Source organism: Musa acuminata, chromosome BXJ1-6 (genome assembly GCF_036884655.1).
Source record: "Musa acuminata AAA Group cultivar baxijiao chromosome BXJ1-6, Cavendish_Baxijiao_AAA, whole genome shotgun sequence".
NCBI classification, from domain to species: domain Eukaryota; kingdom Viridiplantae; phylum Streptophyta; class Magnoliopsida; order Zingiberales; family Musaceae; genus Musa; species Musa acuminata.
The window spans coordinates 5253051-5270000 of NC_088332.1; the positions used below are offsets into that span (position 1 = coordinate 5253051).

The following is a 16950-nucleotide window of genomic DNA, read 5'->3' on the forward strand; positions in this document are numbered from 1 at the left end:
AAAAATAAAGGTTAAAAATATAATTTTAATATTTTAGTAAATGATGATAGACGATAGTATTGGTGGGAGTCGTGGATAATTGTCATGGATGAGGACAACAAAAGGTGAGGATCGTTTTGCATTTACGTCAATATTGACGTAATTATCGAGTGACGAAAGGGTTGCTCAGCAATTATGTCAACATTAACGTAGATATAAAGCGCCTATCAACTCTTCTCATCCACAACCACTCGCGATGACCTCAGTGATGTCGTCATCTACTACCATCGATATTGTCCGTCGCCACCAATTAGAATGTTAAAATTATTTTTTTATTTTATATTTTCAATAATAAAATTATTAAGATAAATAAATTTAAATATTTTATTTTTATAACTATAGAGATCTCAATATAATTTTTTTAAATATAAGGATTGAAATATTAAAAATAATCAACTACATACCTCATTATAAGGCCTTGACATGACGACGGACAAAGCATCTTTACTTAGTAAGTTTATACATTTTTTACTATCAACTGCGAGATGGACATAATTTTTAAGATCTTGGTAGGCTGATCATCTTCTTCTTTCTAATTCCCGAATCACCCCTGGTAGAATCTCGTAGCCTACAGCTTGTGAGATGTTAAGAGAGAACCTGTGATGAAGAATTCCTATAATAAGCTAAAAAATGACGTATATATAATAATAATATAAAAAAAATTTAGTGTTTGTTATTTATTTTTACATGGCTTGATGAGAGGTACTAATACGACAATAGAAAGTTGCTATATAAAATTGCCAACGTGCTCGATAGCTTACAATAAGTTCTCTTCCTGGATGTTCAAACATTTTACTTCCAGGAAACAGAACTCTTGCATGTCATTTCACTTCTTGAAAATAAGAATAAGAACAGGGCCAGTCGGTCGATTCAGCATTTCTAATTTAAAGCTTGACCAGGATTCAACAGGCAGACCAGATGCAAAACCTTCGATGCTCTCCAGTTCATCCCTGCATAATGAAATATAAACAACATCATAAAGCATCTGAATTCATACGTTAATGCATGCTATAGTTCTTCGTGTTGTTTGGTTGTATACACTCAAGCTACTAAAGAGCTAAAGCAACAACAAAGTTCAATATGAGAGGGAGTAACTAGTGACTGAAACTAGGAAAATAACTACGCCTTGGAAAGTATGAACTTCCATAAGGTTATGCATTAACGTTAAAAGAAAGGAGGACACATGATATTGTAAATGATGAATCACACACTGTGCCTTCATCACGAAGTTTGCAGGCTGTACTTGAAGGTAATCATATATATCTAAAAGATGAGACTCTGCTCTTTGAATTGTGAATTACGACAAAATTCAGAATGTTAGGTTGCTCAGGCTGCAGAAAAATAAAAAGCAAAACATTTACCTTCCGCCTGGATGTCCAACATAGACCATGACGCTGATAAGTCCTCCAGACCCCAGTACCCTACCAGCAGCCTGCAATGCTGCCAGCGTTGTTCCTGGTGTTGTAAGAATTGCTTTGTCTCCTCCTGGCAGATAGCCCAAATTGAATACCACAAGTCTGAATTGTAACAAGCAGAAATTCTTGTGAACAATAAACGGATGTAAAACCAGGAGGTTACTTCAGCAAAAAAGAAAGTCTAAGCAAAATTAAAACAAAAAAATAATATTTCCTAAAACACAAAACAAGAGTGATCTAAAATAAAATGTCTTAGTGATGCTGCCTGGCTTAAGCATATACCAATTATTTTTCATGTACCCCAAATTATATCTTTGGTAGCTCACTTTATGTTCTTATAGAAAAATTAAACTTTTTCGGAACGTCAGGGTCCAGATTCCAGAATTAAACATTAAGATTTTACTTGCTCAAAACTACCATACAATAAATACTCTGGAACCTGTTCCCGATATAGTTAGAAATAAATTAATCTGATAACATGGATTAAGATCAGCAACTTAATGTGTGAGAATAATAAACTCAGTTTGAAAATGTAATCACACTTTTAGTAGCACTCTTAGTCATTTGAGACAAGATCCCTTAATAAAAGCTCTTGCTCTAAATTGTAGCTAAATTGATCATGGACCAAAGGGAGTCTTCCATAATTCCAACTTGCAGCAAAATCAGGCAGTTTCAGCCTTTCTTGAGTAGCTGGCCCGAAATGGGTTCTACCAAAATCCCTTCACACATTGGGAACATCAAACAACTTGAACCAATCAAAATCTATTCTTGAAGGTGTGCATGTCATGACAAAAGTACAATCAAAACCAACACCTTACAGTCACCTCAAGTATGTATATGTAAATATGCACACATATACAGACGGATACATGTATATACATGTAGTGATTCTCTAAATAACAATGTCAAAAAGACATATCATGTTTATGGTAACTTGAAGAGAGTGCTCGAGCTCATACTACAACAATTGAGTTATTTTTCTTCACAAAAAATACATGACAAATTCATGCTCTACATAGGTCAATGCTGTTATGGGATTGACAAGGTCACTACTGAAAATAATGGTATGTATGACAGCACATATGGGTTTCCAATAATAGTAACTGAGTTCAAATAGCTGGGTTACCTGACAGAGTTGTCATTTTGAACAATATCTTCCATTTTGCTATGACAAAGCTTCAAGAGCTTCACTAGTTTCCTCTACCATAAAACAAGTCAACTGTTACTTGTAGATCAGTGGTATCTAAAAATGGAAAAGCAGTTCAAAAGTACAACAAAATCTAATTTCAAGATCTTGGTCCAAGAACTATCAAATAAGATTTTTTTCTTCAAGACTAAATTTCTCAGCAAGCGATATCATTATTCGCTTGAAAAATGGAATAAAACAAGTGAGAAATATAGTTGTAAAAATTTTAGCACCTTGTTTTCCTCAACTGATATTTCCAGTAAAGCAGAAGTGTTGTCCAATGCTTCTTGCTGAATGTCCATTCCATAAACACAACCCCTGCCAGATTCACCGGCTACCATTGCGAGCAATGCCAGCGTGTCATAACCATTGCCGCATGTTGCATCAATTACAGTGTCTCCTTTCTGAATGATATTCTTCCACACCCTAATAAACCACAAGAATGAAAGCAGAACGCAATTATCAGCATATTTGTTATTCATATAACAAACTGAATATTAAGGTATTAGCAGTTTGTTCAATACTCCCTTGTGCCTTTGTTTGCAACTCCACTATGCTCACAGGAAATGGGAGACGATGCAGCAATTTATTTAACAAGATAAAATACAGTTATTCCAAAAAGAAATTAGGAGACCCACATAATTATAAACAAGAAATTAATTTCAGAATTAATTGAAGCTATTAACATAGGAACTATATATCTTTGATGCTCATGATTGTGATAAAAGATATTTTTGTACCAAAAATAATTTAGAAAAGGACTGTAAGCCCAGAAAGTACTTAAGCATGATCACCAGATTCAAGAGAGACAAGACTGACTACAGGATTGGCACAAGATTAATCTGTATATGAAAGGAAGCCAAGCAACCCAATTAAATCTCATTTTTAAGGCCTTACATATACATTAGCTGATAGAAAGTCTAAGGTTTATCAGTATGTTCTTTTCTACGCCTATACACAGAGAACGCTTGATAATTGGTGACTTGTGTTGCTATTTCCTAGACCCATTTTGCAGAATAATAGTTACTTGCATATATCCTAAACCTTCCAGTCCTATCAATGGATAAATAGGAAAAGGCAAATAACAGGGTAACATTATGATACATCACGTCCCTTTGACTTAGAACTCATCATTGAGAAGTGAACAATAGGTAACAGTAGTGCCACCACCATGGGTTTTAAGATGGCCCAAATAACATACATACTGATACTGAAGACATGGAACCAATCATCCCCCCCCGCATTAAACACACAGGAGAAATATCAAAAGAACTATGTTATTGGATTGAAAAATCAAGAAAAAAATCTGCTTCAATAAAATTCAAAAGGTTAATTGTGCATTCATGTCACTGTATCGTAATTCTCGCTAAGATGCTACAGGCTCCATATATTTTTCAAAAGGGTTTTGGTAAACTATGTCAGGGATAAGTAGCTGGTGAGAAGCAGGTACCAGACTTTTAAACTTCCGGTGCAAGAAAATCCTCCAAAAACCAACTTTACCCCAAAACCACAAATTTGCATCCTGATGGCAAGCAGAAAACCTAATTTCTAAAATACTCCTTTATCACTAACGTCTGGACATATCATCCTGACAACTGGGAATGTTAGAAAATCTGCATCAAGTTTATGAATTAGGATATCTAGTTATACTCAATAAGCATGTAAATCAGAAATCCTTCATGAATTTTTCCATTGACAACATATCGAAAACCATCAAAAGGAAAAATAAGAAAGGATTGTTGTACCTACGAGTGAGCTACCTCCGTTGCTTTCTTCCTTCCGGTGATAAAACCCATAAAAGCGTCCTCCATTCCTAAATTCGAAACAGATTGATACGAAAGTGATATTTTATCATCAAAAGGAGAGAACAGTGGCCACAATTGCTCATATATTAGTTTGCGGGTTGCAATAGAAGAAACATGCACTACATCGTAAAGTACCGGCGATAGGGAACTCTTTGGCGCCGGATTTTCGTGAGGAACCCGTCGAGAGCTGAGCCTTCAACGATATGCTTCGACGAAATAAAGATCGGAGGGGAGATGGGGCGGTAAACCTTCGGAAATGCGGCGACATTAAGGTTAGGGCTTCCATTTTGGGAGGTTGTGAGAGAAGAAGTGAAAGAGGCGACTGCGTCGACGAAATGGCAGAACTCGATGTAATATCGCGATGTAGTGTTCAGAATAATCCACGTGGTCTAAACTGACGGCTATGATTGCATCGACTCATCGCTCACCTCTTGCATTCGGACAGCACAGTTTTTGAGATTGTGTATATATAAAATAAAAACTAAAATAATATAAAGTATGATAGAATAATCTAAAATTTGAGGGAAAAATAACCGATATTCATGAAAAAAAATCTCATAATTATTAGCACAAAATAAAATGTTATTTATTAGTATCTTTTAAAGCGCCAAATACACAGTCCAAATGGTGAAGTAAACCGGAAAAAAGGGTCCAATTTTTTCTTGCAAAACAATTTTACTTTAATCTTATTGGTTCTTAGTTAACTTTGTTTTAATCGTCAAATTATTTGCCCCATTATCAATCGCTACACTTTTCTCTTTACCTTCGTATATTCTTGGATTTCTTCGTCATCGGGTATTCGCTTGTGGTTCGTGAATCAGAAGGATGTGTGCGGCGGCGCAGCATGAGATGCATCCAAGATTCAGTGTGCCAGAGAGATGAAGTTGCTATTTATAGTGCAAATTTATTCTCTAGGAAATGGTGCCGAACATACGATAAGAACGTAAAATCTCTCACACCACGTCACATAGGTATCACGTATACTGAAACAGACTCTGGACGTCCGCTCCTGCACGTATATATAGTAGCTAGCATGCAAGATAACTACTGCAGTGTTCCTGATGGCCATCACGGGGCTTCTGCAGGTGCCGGAGCGAGGAAGGGAACGGCGGGCACAGTTGGGATGGAAGGCATGACCGGGATGGAGGGCATCGTGACCTTAGGGATGCTTGGTATGGCAAACAAAGTCGGCAACGTAGCAGTCGGTATGACCGGCATTGGCGGCACTGCAAGCTTCGGAACAGTCGGTACCATCGGCATAGGCGACGACGTGGGAAGTGAGGGTGGAAGTACTGCAGGGGCTTCGGCGGTGTCGAGCAAATGGCGTGCTGCACCGCATGTCAAATGGGTAGCCAAGAGAAGGGATGTGAGAAAGCTCATTCCGTAGAGGGCAGCCATGGAAGTCATGGATGTGCTTGCCCAAGTTTCAGCAGGGTCTGGGATATGATGAAGAAGGAAGAGCTAGGGCTGTGCTTGTGATGGTGGTGATGCAGTGGGGATTTATAGTGGGAGGCTAATGGAGCATGGGGTTGTGCTGGTGCAATTAATGATGAACTTGATTGACAAGGTGGTTGGCTTACATTGATCGTTCTTCAATATGTGTTGGTGGAAAAAGCACAAAGCTTATGTTCTTTTGTACTAATTTTTCTATATTAAGCCAGCAAATCAATCTTAGATCCTTCCAACCACATTTTTCTCCCTTGTGCATCTTACTTCACTGTTCTGTTCCCACTTAGAGTGAGACAATACATCATCTACCTCACAGTTGCCTCTTTATTGTGATTAAGACCAGCCTTACCATATCTTTTGTCTCCAAAAGAAACCCCCATTAAGAGGGCGATAATTTTGTGGATATACAATTCTTTTGATTGATCAAAATCAGCCACACACCCAAATTAAGAGAAAATTTTGATCCACAACAATAGTTATCAGTTCATCCAATTGGGTGGTTGGACTGAAATAATCGAAAACCGTATTAATAGTTAACTCGATTTAATTATTGGATCGGATGTATTGAAAATTAGGAATTGACCTGATCAGTTTTTGGATAACTAACATGAGATCAGGTTAGATAAAATCGATCCAATTTTGTAATGTAGTGAATGAATACTAAAATACTATTAAATCTCTTTTATTATTATAGGAAGAACACACGTAAAGTTCGACACCTCAATTATAGGTTGTTCTACTGAAATTTCATCAGAATCTCGATGATTTTTACATTATGAAGGTAATTCCACCTTCAATTACAAAAAAGCAATCGGACATGTTCAAGTAAAGAGATCTATTCATTCTTCTTAAACTTGAGATTTCCCTTTGGAATCTTGCTTAGTAGACTCCCATCCAGCTTGCGATACTGGCTCTGCATCTGCCCCAAGAGCTTGTAAAGGAAGCCATCAACTTGGTTTTCATTTTTCTCATAAAGCACAGGCAGTGTGTGAGCACAGACAAACCCTGCACCAAATGAGTGAAGAAGGATAATTGGATTTTCATTTAGATATCTCGGTGCAGTCTACAACATTCTCCTCATAAATTCAGGTCAATAAGCCTAACATCTCAGTCGATCACAGAATTTATGTAGCGTCAATCCATAATTTATCTAAAAATTTAAACTAATATAGGATTTCCAACACCAGCTACATGCATAATTTGCCACCAGGGATAAAGAGGAGTTAATTATGATTTCCTGATGATTCAAATTGCAAACTCCTTGATTCAAGAATTTGCCTATTCCAAGCTCATCATTTCGTATTTGTTTAGCAAAGTAGAGATAAAAAATATGGCCACATAAATTCCAACTTGTTCTATGAAGATGAATATACCAAGCTAATACGAGTCCCCCAGCAAGTGATCAGTTGCCAAAACAAAGTCATATGCTTCATATTTTTATTTAGGTACAAGCAGCTCCCTATTCTAATACATTTTACCGATAAATAACATAGATATGCACACAAAGAGAAGAGACGACAAGTGAGTTACATAAGCATGTAATCCAGGTATAGATTCTCACCAATATAAATGATGGTGAGAAAATTGCACCAACTTCCGATCAAAGCAGTAGCCCCCAGGCTTGCTACAACCTGATGAAATTTCACATTAACTAGAATCATTGAAGATCTTATAAGGTTTCATTCCTTATATGATAAAACCTAGACATTAATCAGAAAAGCACCACCTTTTGAAACTCTACAATTGTTACCAAAGGAATATCAATACCCAACATAACAAAAATATTATACTAGAAAAATGAATCGCTAGTGGCAGGAATCAGTTCTCCTTGTATGATTTTCTAGTATTCCCATTCCTAGAACATGTTTTCATATGTTCAATTGCACATCACAATTACTCAACAGGGACTATTTAGAACTACCTCAGTGAATAATATAAAGCATCTCTTCCAAAATTAAAAGTATGAAACATCCGATGAAAACTTCCTAAATGCAAAGACTCCATGCTTTTATCATTTCAGCTGCGTTGCTAATGTGAAAAGTCAAATCTATTGCAAACTTGATAAGCATAAGAAAAAAATTTACATACAAATTAATAGAAAAAGAACTTAAATATGCATGGTATACAGGAAATTTCCTGAAAGCAGCATACCATAAGAAACTGTTTCAAGTTTCCTCCACATGAAACATCTTGAATGAATCGCAAAAAATGATTAACTTGGGCACCAAGAGAAAGAGCAACATTTGCAAAAAGATCATCGGGCAAAACAAGCCGAGGTACTTGAGGTGGAGATCTATAAGAGAGGGTCATTCAGCAACTGTCATCAGAAAAATTCTTCATGATAAAGTAATTCGCTACCTGTTTAATACTCTAGAAGCATTTGACCAAACAAACTGAATAAGCATTCCAATGACAAGTGCAAAGGCCAAGAGAGTCAAAAAGTGATAATTCAACCACTCAAAGAGAATCCAGATAGCTGTTGCAACAGTCAAGACACTTGATGATATCTTATTGTTCCGCCATAACAACACATCAGCAGCTACAAGATCAAAATGAATAATTTCATTTTAGTTATATGATACTTAAGAACAAGACATCTGGATAGAAAATTAACTTACATTTTCCACCTCCCAAGATCTTGTGAACAGAGTTCTGGCGTCCGAACAACCTATCCATCTGTGCTGAGACTGAATTTTGTTCTTCAAAGAATCTTACAGACTTCTGCTTGGGTACAGTATCAGCTATCTTTTCCATTATGTTGTTCAAAAAATTTTCAGATGTGCGCTCCACATGCTCAGCCATGTTTCTGTGTGATGGTGTCATCCTAGAAAGCAACTCCAGCAATTTAACCATCCATTATGTCTTTTCAATCCAATAAAAATTGAAAAAAGCCATAGAAGTATAATAGAAGCACAAAAAATGACAAGCATACACTAAGCCCTTCACATGGCAAATGCTATTCCAACTGTTCTACCCTCTGTACCACTTCACCCCAACCCACCACGCATAGAGAGAAGATTCAAATGATAATGAATTTATCACATATAAAATTCATATATACTGTGGAAAGGAGAATCCCCCAGAAAAGAAAACTGTGCTACTTACCATAACAAATAAAATGTCTAGTGTCACAAGAAGCTAATAATTAGGATTTTGCCCAAACGAAGGCGTAACAAGACCTTTAATCTGACATATACCCAGGATAGCATGACAATTATTTCTTTTCTAAAGACCCAATTAAAGGAAATAACAATACCCAGGAATGAACAAAGAAGCCAAAAGTAAATATGAATGAATACATCACTTTAAGCTGGTGGTATGCAGCAATAACCAAGTATCACATTTTTGAGTCAACGTGACCCCCTTAAAGTGAGTTTAGGGCATTTCTAAACATGCCCCAATTTGGCTAATTTCTTTAATCAGATAATTAGTTCCTAATTTTCACCACATTGCACCAAGTTTCACAGAAGCATGAGAAATCTCCATTTGCACTAGGCAGCTCAAATGCCCCTTAAGGAATACATACGTTCTGCCCTATTTTCCAAGACGCAGTGAATGGCTAGACAAGCAAAATAGCATGCAGGAGCTTCATCAAGAACAGAATGCCATCCGAGCAGCAGGAGAAATGGACAATAGGGCATCTACCCCATAATTATCAAATATAGCACCATTTCTCTATGTTACTAAAATAACTAATATTATGGATTTTTATTAACAGTTCAATATAAAGTTATCAAATTTTCTCTACATCAATATCTTTATTATACTTGAACATACATCAGTACATAAAAAATTCAAACTTCCGAAGACCACAGATTTTCATTTGCCTCTTTTATTTTGCTTGGCAACAAAAAGATCATTTTAAGATACAAATACACAACGCTGAAGTAGAGATTTCTTATCATGATCACTCCAAAGACATTATTATTCACAATATAGAAACTGATTCATTGTCACAAAGAACTTCCAAGAACTTTGTCACTGTTGAAAGCTACAGACAACTCTCACCCACAACGAAGGAATTTATAAAAAGACAAAAAAAAAAACTTGATTGACGCAGAGATCGGAGATAAGCATGAAAATCCGGGCGAAAGAGCATAAAGAAAATGAAACAAGGCTTCCTTTGATCCCATTTCTCGTCTCTCCAAGAACTAGAAGAAATTGGCACAGAACCGAAGGAAAGCAGTAAGGAAGTCGATGATCGAATGATCGACTTAATAGAAATAAGTCTTGGAAGGATTTGGAAGGGAGAGAGGGGAAGAAAACGAGGAAAGAAGACTCACCCAGATTAACGATGGTTCCTCAAGCAAGGGGGGGAAGAATTTGGGAATCAGAGAGTGAAGAGGAGACTGCGTGCGTGCAGTGGGAAGGGAACCATTAAAATAACGGCTGTTATGATCTGCGTAACAGATTTGCGCATAATGTATCGGCGTTACTTAGGCCGATCTCAGATCTATTACGATAGAAATAATTAATGTTTCATTTTACGGATGTCACGAGCGCGAAAAGTGATCGCCACGTATGCCTAACACAGGCCGAATAAATGCACGAGACGAATTATTGTCATTTAATTAAAACTTTTAATCGAGTTGAAATTAAATTAGTGATATAAATCTTCTATTTCTAAGCTTAAATTAAATTGGCGAGCACGAAAGAAATTTTAGCTGAGAAACAACATGACATCCATGTAATCTAAGGAGTGACATCCATCACATCGGGCCCGCGTATACCTGTAGCAGCGGTCAAACCAGTCGTGGAACGAGAAAGACTGCCGGAAACCCGCCTGACATGGAAGCCACATTTTTCTCACTAAGAGTTTGGACTCAATTTGAAGACGAGACTGTCTGTGTTTCTTATTTGATTCGAATTCTTGCTGAACAAAATTGGAACGACCGAGCTTAGGCGACGTCCCACCCATTATACATGCGACACTAGTCGCATACATTATAGAGCTTTTACTTCCTAGGCACGTCAGTCAGAGTTGCCTTGGTAACTGTTCTTGAAGGAGTTCTTCCTGGCCGATGCCAGCACCGTCTTGTCGGCGACTATGAAGTAGGCCGCTCCCGCGGCTGCACCATTCACACGAGTCAACATAAGGCATCAGCATAAACCATCTATCTAAACGCGCGTCTGATAGTAGTAAGGAGAGTGTCAGTAACCTGTGGAGATGATGAGGGCTTGAGCAGTAGGATTGAGGTTGGACCTCGCCCATGGCAGCATCCTAACGCTAGCCAACTGTAGTTAACATTTCATGAGGCATTACAATGGAACTCGTGCATTAGATTGCATTGAAGAGTACGCTTACCGTCGGGATGGCAGCTGCAACACTTGCGACGACGGCCGCCTTTGCTCCCGCCATGGCTCCCTCTGGCAATTGTTCCAGGAAAGATGAGGTAAAAACCTAAGGCTGAGGAATGGTAGATTAAGTAATATATATAATACCATGGGAACAGCGCTTGGCCATGGCCAGCTTCTGATCCAGAGCGGCCTGAGTGACGGAACCCATGCTTCGCTTTCGCTGAGTTGCTAGAGGAGAACGACGGTGAGCAGAAGGAAACGATGCAGGGAAAGCTTCAAGCTGTGAGATGGATGGAGGTGGGTAGCGATGTCGATTTATAAGCACGGGAAGACCGGCAGCGGTTGATGGTTTTTGGCGTCCGGTGGTCGCCCGTTTTACTCCGTAGCAGGTTGTCAGATTCACTAGTGTTTGATGCGTTTTCTTTCTACATCTTAAAGAGCTTCGTGATCATTTTCTATTGATATTTTCTGATACTGTCACCCATTGCCGCAAAATAGTCGAAGGAAAGCTAATAGTAAAACGCAAAGAACACTTCTTTATCCTTCTCGCTGTCGCACGAAAACGAGCAACAGAGAAAGAGGAATCGATCCATAGAAAACGAGCACTTTATCCGATTCCGCCGACGGTATTGGAAGGAGGAGCAAACCGTGGGTACCTGTCATGTCGAGACGATGACCACGTCGCAGTATCTGAGCTCCCTGTAGCACCCAAAAGCGTAGCAGTTGGGAGCAGCCACTGGTATTCGTCTTGAGGAAGGAGGCCCGCGTGGACATTAACCAGGCCGGGGAGAGTGTTCCCAGCGGCCTTCGATGCTTCAGCGCATGGCTTGATCGGTCCAATAGAGATTAACGTGATGCCCTTTCACTACAACGATTAAGCTCAAACAGTGAAATGATGGAAGTCATCTCAGCCCATGAAAATATTCCAAGTTTTGAAGCAGCATCGTCCTTGACCAAGGATGATATCAGTCAGTACAAGCAAACTAGTTGGATGTCCGAAATTGGTGAAGGTATGACAGTGACAGAGCCAGGTTTCAAACGGGATTGGTTAAGCACACAAGTAACTCGACTAAATGTCGCAACACTTGAGGACGAAGAAACTTTTGATCGAAGCACTTTCTTATCAAAATCCGACATTTGGACTCCTGTCGTTGGTGTATGCGGATGAGAAGTTGAACTAACGTTACATAATAACATCACCTTCTTCTTCTGCTCCCACCAACACCTGTTGAAACGCGATCCACGGAAGCCAACCACCAGTGTCTACCTTGTTAACCTAATCCATCGGTGATCGCACCACCACTGTCTCAAACTCCATGAGCCACCCACTATAAGTATCGACTGCATCACCACCATCAACAGCAAGCCCCTTTATCTCTTAGCTTCTTTCTAGTATCACAGTCCCAACCCCGGTAAACCCTAGGCAAGCGCATCCATGGCTTGGAGAGCTACCATCTACAGAATGAGCTTTCTCACAGCCATTATCATGGCTAGCCACATGACATGCGATGCAGCACGTCATTTACTCGACACAACCGAAGCACCTGCAGCGGTTCCAACCATTCCGACCTTCACTGTGCCTTCTCTTCCCACATTGCCGCCGATGCCAGTGGTGCCTACTGTTCCGAATCTTGCACTGCCGCCAATGCCGGTCGTGCCGACGGTGCCGAAGGTTACGTTGCCGCCTTTGCCTGCCATACCAAGCATCCCTAAGGTCACGATTCCTCCGATGCCCTCCATTCCGGTCATGCCTTCCATCCCAAATATGCCTACCGTTCCCTTTTTCACTCCACCACCTGCAGCAGCCCCGTGATGGCCATTAGAAACACTGGTTTGGATGTTGGCTGGCTATAGTATATATATACATGCAGGTTTGAGGATCTTCGAGTTCGTGTCACAGTGCATTTAGTACGTACGCCACGCAGTGTGTGGAGTGTCTGCTGTCTGTTATATGCAGTTTATTTGTGTTGGATGGTTTGATAGATTTCACCTACTTATTGTATGTCATTTGATACCATTTACTGGATAATATAAATTTATATTGTCATCATATAGTCACCGGTTAATCTCATGTACAAATGGTCACTTCCTCCTCTTGCTTTTCTCACTGCACGTACCATTTACTACATAATTCTGTGGTGTGCATGTCTTTTTGTCTCTCTCACATGCAATACCATCTGAAACCTGGCTGGTATATGACAAAGGCGAGTGATCATAGCTCAAATATTTGCCATGAAATTGGGTGATGCATAGATACTTTGTGAGGAAAACTCCTGAAACAAAGAGAGAGATGTGAAGAGACATCCAAGCGAAAGAAGGCAGTTGTTTTGGTAACTCAAAATCCTATCTTTTATGGCAACTTGTTAAGTGTGAAGGAACAAGATACAAACCAAGAAGTCGATGTAGCAAAAGGTCGTGATTAAAATGATCACTGACATTTCAGGTGTGCTCGGTGACATCCATCACAGTGAACCTCAAGTATAGTTGTGGCAGCGGTCAATCTCTTAGGAGCATACTCCTACGAGACAGATGGGCCTGCCTCCCATGTGAAGTTCATAGATCATGCAACAATTTCCTTGGGAAGAGTTGGTTTAGATTGAAAGATCTGGGTTTTTTCTTGATGTAATTTTCTCATGGAAAGATGCTTCTACCATGACAATATCAACAACATATTATTGGAGCCATTAATTCATTATTATACTTGGCTTGGGTCGGTCTACATGCGATGTAGTACTCCAAAACGAGACCATATACATTGTACAACTCTTAGTTCTTGGGGATATGAGTGTTCACTTGGTGAGTGTTCTGAAAGGAGTTCCTCCTGGCAGTGGCCAACACCGTCTTGTCCGCAACTATGAAGTAGGCTGCTCCTGCGACTGCAGCAAGCCAAACTCTCCGTTGGTCACATCGATATATATATAGGCAGCATCAGAAAACGTTTTAGTGAATGGAAGCACAAGAAGTGTGTCGGTAACCTGTGGAGATGATGAGGGCTTGAGCAGTAGGATTGAGGTTGGCCCTCGCCCATGGCAGCATCCTAACGCTAGCCAACTACAATTACCATTTGATGAGAAATTATAATCGAAGTCGTGCATTAGAACATGTAAGATCGCATCGAAGATCAGTATGCTTACTGTGGGGATAGCAGCTGCAACACTTGCGACGACGGCCGCCTTTGCCCCCGCCATGACTCCCTCTGCAAATTATTCCGAGAAACATGAGATAAAGATCGGGCAACGGCAATAAAAAACCTGAGGCTGAGGAATTGTAGGTTAACTAGTATAGAAATGAAGACATAATAAGTACCATGGGCACAGCGCTTGGCCATGGCCAACTTCTGATCCAGAGCGGCACGAGTGACTGAACTCATCCTTCCTGCTAAGTTGCAAGAGCAGAACGACTGTGAGGGGAAGAAGGTAACGAGGTAGGGAAGGGTTCGAGTAGTGAGATGCATATGGATGTGGGTGGTTATGTCTATTTATAAGCTTGGGAAGACCAGACCGGCAGCAGCTGATGGTTTTTGGCGTTCGGTGGTCGCCTGTTTTACTCCGTTGCAGTTTGATAGATTCACCGGTTTCACTGCTTTTTCGGTGCATCGTAACGCAGCTAAGAGTTTCCAATGCATTCTCTAGATCTGGTTTTTGAATGGAGAACCGAGTCAGATGGTACGATAACGTTCCCCATCACTCGCATAGAGGCAGAAGAAGAAGGCTGACATAAAGAAGTGCTTCTTCACTGTCCTCACCGTGACAGAGAAAGGAATCCATCCATAGATTGACGTGCGCTTTTATCGCAATCCACCGACGGTGTCGGAAGGAGGAGCAAACCATGGGCACCTGTCATGTCGAGTCCTCCGATGACGGCCACGTCTCAGAATGTAAGCATCGTACAGCACCCAGGAAAGCTGCAGTGGGTTGGTGGAGCAGCAGCTGGTATTTGGATTGGTCCCGTGGCACGGAAAACCCCACTATTGGTTGAATTCGTGGCGTTGATGGGTGGGTTTGCTATGGAAGAACAGAAGGATCTAATTTACAGGTTGAGTATTTGCTGGGAAATCAGGCTTAGTACTGCAACTGTTTTAGATGGGAAGCTCTACATCTGCAATGTCCAAGCGGGTGACAAGCAAGAGATGGTTCGAGTGAGCCAGGAAGTTTGTGTAAGGCACAGCTAGTTCCTTCAGCGTGGCATGAGAGAATCCTGGGCTTGAGTTCCACTCCTCGTTAATGAGTTGAATGGCTACAGAACTGCCAATATGTAGGATCGTATTGTGTTTGTTTGAATGCGACAATGAAACAGTTTATGCTCAGATAGCTACTAGCAAATTGAAAGAGACAATTTCTGATAAGATCTATGGATGTACAGTCAGCTAATCCTCTTAATGCACACATGTTTCCAAAGTTCCGAGAACTTTTTTGATCCGGTCATTTCGATGCTCAAGTTAGTCTGAAGGAGTGAAAATAGTCAAAACCAACCATATTATCTCGATTATTGTACAAAAGATAATTTTTTATATCAGATTAAAAAATATATCTCATGAAATATTCCTTAATAGAACAATCCATAACCAAAAGGCTAAATCTTATCTCTTTTATACTAACCAGACTGTCACATATACAGCCACATATCGACTGTCATCGGGTGGAAAATTCCCCTATCAAAAGTAATACACTTAAATCTTGTAAATCTAACAAAAGCAAAAGGAAAAGATATATTTAAGTTCCATCATCAGCTTTGCAAAACCAAGTCATGTAAAGAGGGGATTAATATACATTCTTCCAATTATTGTTTGCTCCCTTTGCTAATTAATTACACCAAGATACTTCAAGATGTACAACAAAATGAATAAACAATCAGGTCAATTCCGGCAGCCAAAGCAAGCCAAACGGTCAGCATTTCCTTCTCCTTGGTGTGGTGTCTTGTGTGATCTTAGAGATGACAGACAAAGGAATGATGGACTTATGGCCTAGGTTGCCATAAAGCCCGATACTGCCGAAGCTAGCAAAGGAAGAATTCATGGTTGCGTTTAGTACAATAGTCAAGTTTTGTTGCTGTCCACTTGCAACAAAAAACTGAGCCGGCGCCACAGAAACTGAAGCTCCAAAAGGAGCACTCCAGCTGACATGGTAATACTCATCATTTGCTACGTTGGTGACTGTTCTCACGATAACTCTCAATTGATTGAGCAGTGATATTGTAATGGAAGGAATATTCAGATCTGAGCCTGTCATGTTAGAAACCTCACAGGTATGACCGGTGTAGTTTAGTACTATGGGACCGGATCCATTGATGCCACAAAGAAAGGAAACGAAGTCATCATAACCTGGTGCACAAGGAGATACTAAATTCAGCAAGTTATAAAATCACACTACACTGCAGTTTTCTAATGAAAGATTTACTAGAGTTATTTTAGAGATACCATGTGTGGTAGATAGTAAATGACTGCAACAAGCTTTAACATCACATGAATCCTTGCAATTATTTGTTATTAGTAGTTTGTGAAGCAGCACTGACCTGTATCGAAGATAAGTCCTGGGTCTAGAGCAGCAGTTGCATTAACAAAGCCGCTGCCCATGTCAAATGGTGTCGCAGGAGACTGGTTGGAATCTGGATTTCTGTAAGCTCGTTGGGCCATTATGGGGCCACCTTGCCTGTCATATAGCGTGGCAGTTGTGGAGAGGGCCGAGGCAATGGCTGAAGGACTAAAACTAGGAAACTTTTGCTTGATCAGAGCAGCTAGACCTGCTATATGTGGAGCAGC

The 16950-nt window shown here is 39.9% G+C and overlaps 5 protein-coding genes across 8 annotated transcripts in view; all 5 read right to left on the reverse strand.

Annotated features, from left to right (window-relative positions):
- Positions 1-748: 748 nt before the first annotated feature.
- LOC103986956 (tRNA (mnm(5)s(2)U34)-methyltransferase, chloroplastic) lies at positions 749-4783 on the reverse strand. Its single transcript, XM_009405115.3, has 6 exons — positions 4581-4783; positions 4390-4453; positions 2874-3066; positions 2581-2654; positions 1401-1556; positions 749-989 (listed from the first exon to the last, which is right to left on the reverse strand). The coding sequence occupies exons 1-6, from the start codon at positions 4729-4731 to the stop codon at positions 866-868; spliced, it is 762 nt and encodes a 253-aa protein (XP_009403390.2). The 5' UTR covers positions 4732-4783; the 3' UTR covers positions 749-865.
- A 1777-nt stretch (positions 4784-6560) lies between these two features.
- LOC135675785 (reticulon-like protein B8) lies at positions 6561-10329 on the reverse strand. 2 transcript variants are annotated; one of them, XM_065186301.1, is made up of 6 exons: positions 10178-10329; positions 8513-8718; positions 8253-8433; positions 8046-8187; positions 7456-7525; positions 6561-6899 (listed from the first exon to the last, which is right to left on the reverse strand). In XM_065186301.1, the coding sequence occupies exons 2-6, from the start codon at positions 8715-8717 to the stop codon at positions 6730-6732; spliced, it is 768 nt and encodes a 255-aa protein (XP_065042373.1). In that variant the 5' UTR covers position 8718; positions 10178-10329; the 3' UTR covers positions 6561-6729. The 2 variants fall into 2 exon arrangements, with proteins under 2 accessions (XP_065042373.1, XP_065042374.1); XM_065186302.1 differs by lacking the exon at positions 7456-7525.
- A 388-nt stretch (positions 10330-10717) lies between these two features.
- Positions 10718-11491, reverse strand: LOC135675786 (early nodulin-93-like). The gene is made up of 4 exons (XM_065186304.1): positions 11337-11491; positions 11200-11261; positions 11054-11129; positions 10718-10963 (listed from the first exon to the last, which is right to left on the reverse strand). Exons 1-4 carry the CDS (start codon positions 11398-11400, stop codon positions 10866-10868), a joined length of 300 nt encoding a protein of 99 aa, XP_065042376.1. The 5' UTR covers positions 11401-11491; the 3' UTR covers positions 10718-10865.
- Positions 11492-13837: 2346 nt separating this feature from the next.
- On the reverse strand, positions 13838-14657 carry LOC135675787 (early nodulin-93-like). The gene is made up of 4 exons (XM_065186305.1): positions 14499-14657; positions 14327-14388; positions 14168-14243; positions 13838-14068 (listed from the first exon to the last, which is right to left on the reverse strand). The coding sequence occupies exons 1-4, from the start codon at positions 14644-14646 to the stop codon at positions 13959-13961; spliced, it is 396 nt and encodes a 131-aa protein (XP_065042377.1). The 5' UTR covers positions 14647-14657; the 3' UTR covers positions 13838-13958.
- Positions 14658-15901: 1244 nt separating this feature from the next.
- LOC135675788 (subtilisin-like protease SBT2.3) overlaps positions 15902-16950 on the reverse strand; it is a 10645-nt gene continuing 9596 nt past the window's right edge. For all 3 annotated transcript variants that reach the window (XM_065186306.1, XM_065186307.1, XM_065186308.1), the window contains 2 exons: positions 16704-16950; positions 15902-16512 (listed from right to left, as the gene is read on the reverse strand). The exon at positions 16704-16950 is cut by the window's right edge and continues 35 nt beyond it. In XM_065186306.1, the coding sequence (XP_065042378.1) occupies positions 16079-16512; positions 16704-16950 (681 nt within the window). In that variant the 3' untranslated portion in view covers positions 15902-16078. The remainder of the gene's footprint in view (positions 16513-16703) is intronic.